The sequence below is a fragment of the Pseudomyrmex gracilis genome, unplaced genomic scaffold, assembly GCF_002006095.1.
Source record: "Pseudomyrmex gracilis isolate BER0280 unplaced genomic scaffold, ASM200609v1 scaffold_1850, whole genome shotgun sequence".
Classification (NCBI taxonomy): Eukaryota; Metazoa; Arthropoda; class Insecta; order Hymenoptera; family Formicidae; genus Pseudomyrmex; species Pseudomyrmex gracilis.
In genome coordinates this window covers 13464-17583 of record NW_018022434.1, presented here as the reverse complement: position 1 = coordinate 17583, position 4120 = coordinate 13464, and the positions used below count along the sequence as shown (strand labels likewise).

The window sequence follows — 4120 nt, the reverse complement described above, 5'->3', positions numbered from 1 at the left end:
AATAATCTGGTGTCGAATCGTACGGTGTCGAATAATTTGGTGTCGAATAAATCTGTGTCGAATCGAGCGGTGTCAAATCGTACTGTGGTCAATAGAGTATCACCCGTAAACGTGAACAAGTATAATCGCATTGCGCGCAGGATGTAGTATAACTTTGCCACCAGAAATGAAGTATAAGAGAGCGGTAATTAACGTGTTATCTAAAGATAATGCATGCTTTGCATGATCGGTGGTCGCCGCTTTTTATCCAACCAAAGAAAATGGACACCGCACATCATCGTATCCCCATTATACGACAGTGCTGAATCTACAGAACATTGAGTTTCCAACGAGCATACACCAAATATCAAAATTTGAACGGCTCATCGACATCTCCGTCAATGTGTACAACATGGAATTGAAGAGAAATAAGAAGAAGAAGAACGAACTTGTCATCCTTCCAATACGACTCACAGAGCAAAAGAAAGAGAAACACGTAAACTTGCTCTATGTTTCGGATTCACGAGACGTTGATCGTGGACACTTTGCGTGTATAAAGAATGTGTCTCGACTCGTGAGCGCACAGGTATGCAAACACAATGGAAAGAAATATATTTGTGACAGGTATGCTTTTGCGTTATATATGTATATAGGATGTGTGAAATGCTTTTGCGTTATATATATAGAATGTGTGACAATATGAAAAAAGTAATATATATTTGCAAATGTTTACACTACTTCCATTCTCTGGACAAGTTGAATGTTCACAACATAGATTGCGGAAAATTCAAAAATTGCGCGATCCGGTTACCAGCGGAGGATAACAAATGGCTCAGTTTTAACAACCACAGTAGGAAGAAACGCCTCTCATTCGTAGTATACGCTGACCTTGAGAGCGTATTACACAGAACTGATGGAAAGACGCAGCAAACATCTTATGCATATCAACATCACACGGCGTTCAGCATAGGATATTATGTTTGCTGCTCATACACGACTCTTTCTCTTCTTATCGCTATCGTCGCGGCAAAGATTGCATCGCATGATTCGTCGATAAACTCAAAGAATTGGCTAATCGAGTAAAAACAATTTTATCTAATAATGTGTCCATGGAAATGTTAACAGAAGAACAAAAATCAGTTTATCGTAACGCGAGTCACTGTCACGTGTGCAAAAAACCATTTGCAGTAGATGATATAAAAGTTCGCGATCATTGTCATATAACCGGTCGGTAAGAAGGTCCCGCACACTCCAACTGCAACTTAAATTATAAAGATTCACACTGTATCCCAGTAATTTTTCATAATTTATCCGGATACGATGCACACTTTATTATTAAAGAGGTTGCAACTGCATTCGAAGGAAATGTCACTGTTCTCCCTATTACCAAGGAGAAATATATTTCCTTTTTCAAGAACGTGGCGCAACCGGAAAAAAACACTCAAAAAAGTCACAATATAGAGTTGCGATTCATTGATTCGTACAAATTTCTCAGCGCTAGTCTCGATAAACTAGCATCGTTTCTTCATAAAGACAAGTTGAAAATTGTACAATCAGAATTTAGAAATTTATCCGTCGAAAACTTTGAATTATTAACGCGTAAAGGGGTCTTTCTGTACGAATAAATAGACTGTGTCGACAAGAGCAGCGTTTACCACCACGTGAGTTATTTTACACTTCTCTGACCGGTAAAACAATATCTGAGAGTAAATATGCACACGCTGTAAACATCTGGCAGCGATTTTCTATTAGTACGTTAGGTGAATACAGCGATTTATATTTGAAGACTGTTTTATTATTGGCCGATATATTTGAGAAGTTTTGAGCAAGTTGTATTCGAAGTTATGGATTAGATCCCGCGTATTATTATACTTTACCCGGTTACACATGGGACGTTATGCTGAAACACACAGGCATAATATTTGACCTGCTCACAGATGTTGATATGGTTATGTTTATCGAACGGGGTATACACGGTGGTCTTAGNCAGTGCAGCACAAGATACGCGCACGCTAATAACAAGTACATGCAGACATACGACTCATCAAAACCAACGTCGTATTTCATGTACTTTGATATAAATAACTTGTACGGCTGGGCAATGTGTCAGCCATTACCGTATGCCGCATTCCAATAGGTAGACAACATCTGGAATGTCGACGTGATATCTGTGACAGCAACCTCAGATATCGGTTACATCTTTGAAGTCGACCTCGAGTATCCTCGCAAACTGCATGACGCGCACGCTGACCTACCGTTCTGCCCGACGCTCGATAAGCCGCCTGGTAAGCGACAGGAAAAGCTGCTTGCAACACTACACGATAAATCGCGTTATATCATTCATCATCGCGCTCTGCAACAATATGTGCGACACGGTCTTTGTATTACAAAGATCCACCGCATATTACAATTTGCGCAATATCCGTGGCTCCGCAGTTACATCGAATTAAACACACAATTTCGAACGCTTGCTACTAACGACTTTGAGAAAAATTTGTACAACTTGATGAATAACGCAGTGTTTGGTAAAACTGTGGAAAATGTGCGAAGCCATGTAGACGTAAAACTTGTAACAAAGTAGGATGGAAGATACGTAGCGGAAGCACTAATCTCTCGACCAAATGTTTATAGTCAAAGCGTCTTTTCTGAACATTTTATTGCGATTGAATTGCGTAAACTCAAAGTGAAATTCAACAAACCGATCTACGTAGGAATGTGTATATTAGACATATCCAAGACGTGTTTGTATAAATTTCACCACGATTACATGGCACCTCTGTATCAAGAAAAATGTAAAATTATGTACACCGACACAGACAGTCTTATTTATTTCATCGAATACGAGAACGTGTATGATATCATAAAACGTGACATTGTTCGATTCGACACAAGTGATTATCCGACTGATAACGTGTACGGTATGCCACGCGTCAACAAAAAGATTCCAGGACTGATGAAGGAAGGACTGATAAAAATAACGGAATGATATTGACTGAATTCGTCGGACTTAGAGCAAAAATGTATGCATTAAAGGTAGATGGAAAGAAAGACACGAAAAAGGCCAAAGGTGTAAAGAGTAGCATCGTAGCGAGAACATTAACGTTTGACGATTACAAACAATGTTTGAATGATGAAATCGAAAAGATTTGTTAACAGTCGTGTATACGACCAAAGTTACACGAAGTATACACTGTGTCCGAATCAAAACTTGCTCTAAGTCTGTATGACAATAAGCGGTATATCGTATCCGATTCTACTGGAACATTACCATGGGGACATTATAAAATACCACAAGAAAACTGTGTATAATATAGATTATATGTATATTATATGTATATTATATGTATATTATATGTATATATTGTCATTTAATATGTGTAATAATTATGTATATATGTTGTAATTTATATACATTCTGTATATAGTGTGTTTACATAACATTAGTTTTATTTATCCAAGAGTTGTACGACTTGTCTAATCCTAGCCACTTCACATAAACCTTGTCACCTTTCTTACGCAATACTTTTTCAACGAGATAAACGTCTGGATGTGCAACGCGATGCAGTTCGTATTCATAGGATTCTCCAGCAACAGATTGTCCGCGTGAATCCTCAAGCAGATACGTCACAGAATAGGTCGTTTGTATTTTACTGATTTTAAATACTTCGGTCGTCCAATTTGGCGTATATCTTTTATCGAATACTGTTTTTTAAATTTGCTTACACGTACCGGATCACCAACTTTGAATTGTGCTGGCCCTGCGATCTTGACATTGATGTACACCGTGGTTAAGAGCTTCTCGGCGATTGCTGGGGTAACATCGATAGGTCGCATACCAAAAGTTCGATGTTTTCTCGCGTTGTACTCCATAAAAAGACGCGGTAATATGTCGATCTATTTGTAAGTTCCGTTAAGTGTAAATTGTTTCCACATGTCGTTCTTCAACGTACGGTTGAATCGTTCTACAATTGAAGCCTTCATAACAGAATATGTGGAATAATGATTAATGTTATGCTTCTTTATCAGTGTTTGCACATTGTTACGTCCTGGCCCACGGTTACGGTCGGGCTATAGTGGAGTAACAGAGAGCTGTCGTTTCTCTGTCTATCTCCGCACAGCAGGTTGGCGATCCCGCTGCAAC

General features: G+C 38.8%; 1 protein-coding gene across 1 annotated transcript in view; it reads right to left on the bottom strand.

Annotated features, from left to right (window-relative positions):
- Positions 1-3409: 3409 nt before the first annotated feature.
- LOC109862493 overlaps positions 3410-4120 on the bottom strand; it is a 3943-nt gene continuing 3232 nt past the window's right edge. Inside the window, exons 2-3 of the mRNA XM_020442562.1 lie at positions 3709-3873; positions 3410-3589 (exon numbers count right to left, since the gene is read on the bottom strand). Of these exons, the coding sequence (XP_020298151.1) occupies positions 3410-3589; positions 3709-3873 (345 nt within the window). The remainder of the gene's footprint in view (positions 3590-3708; positions 3874-4120) is intronic.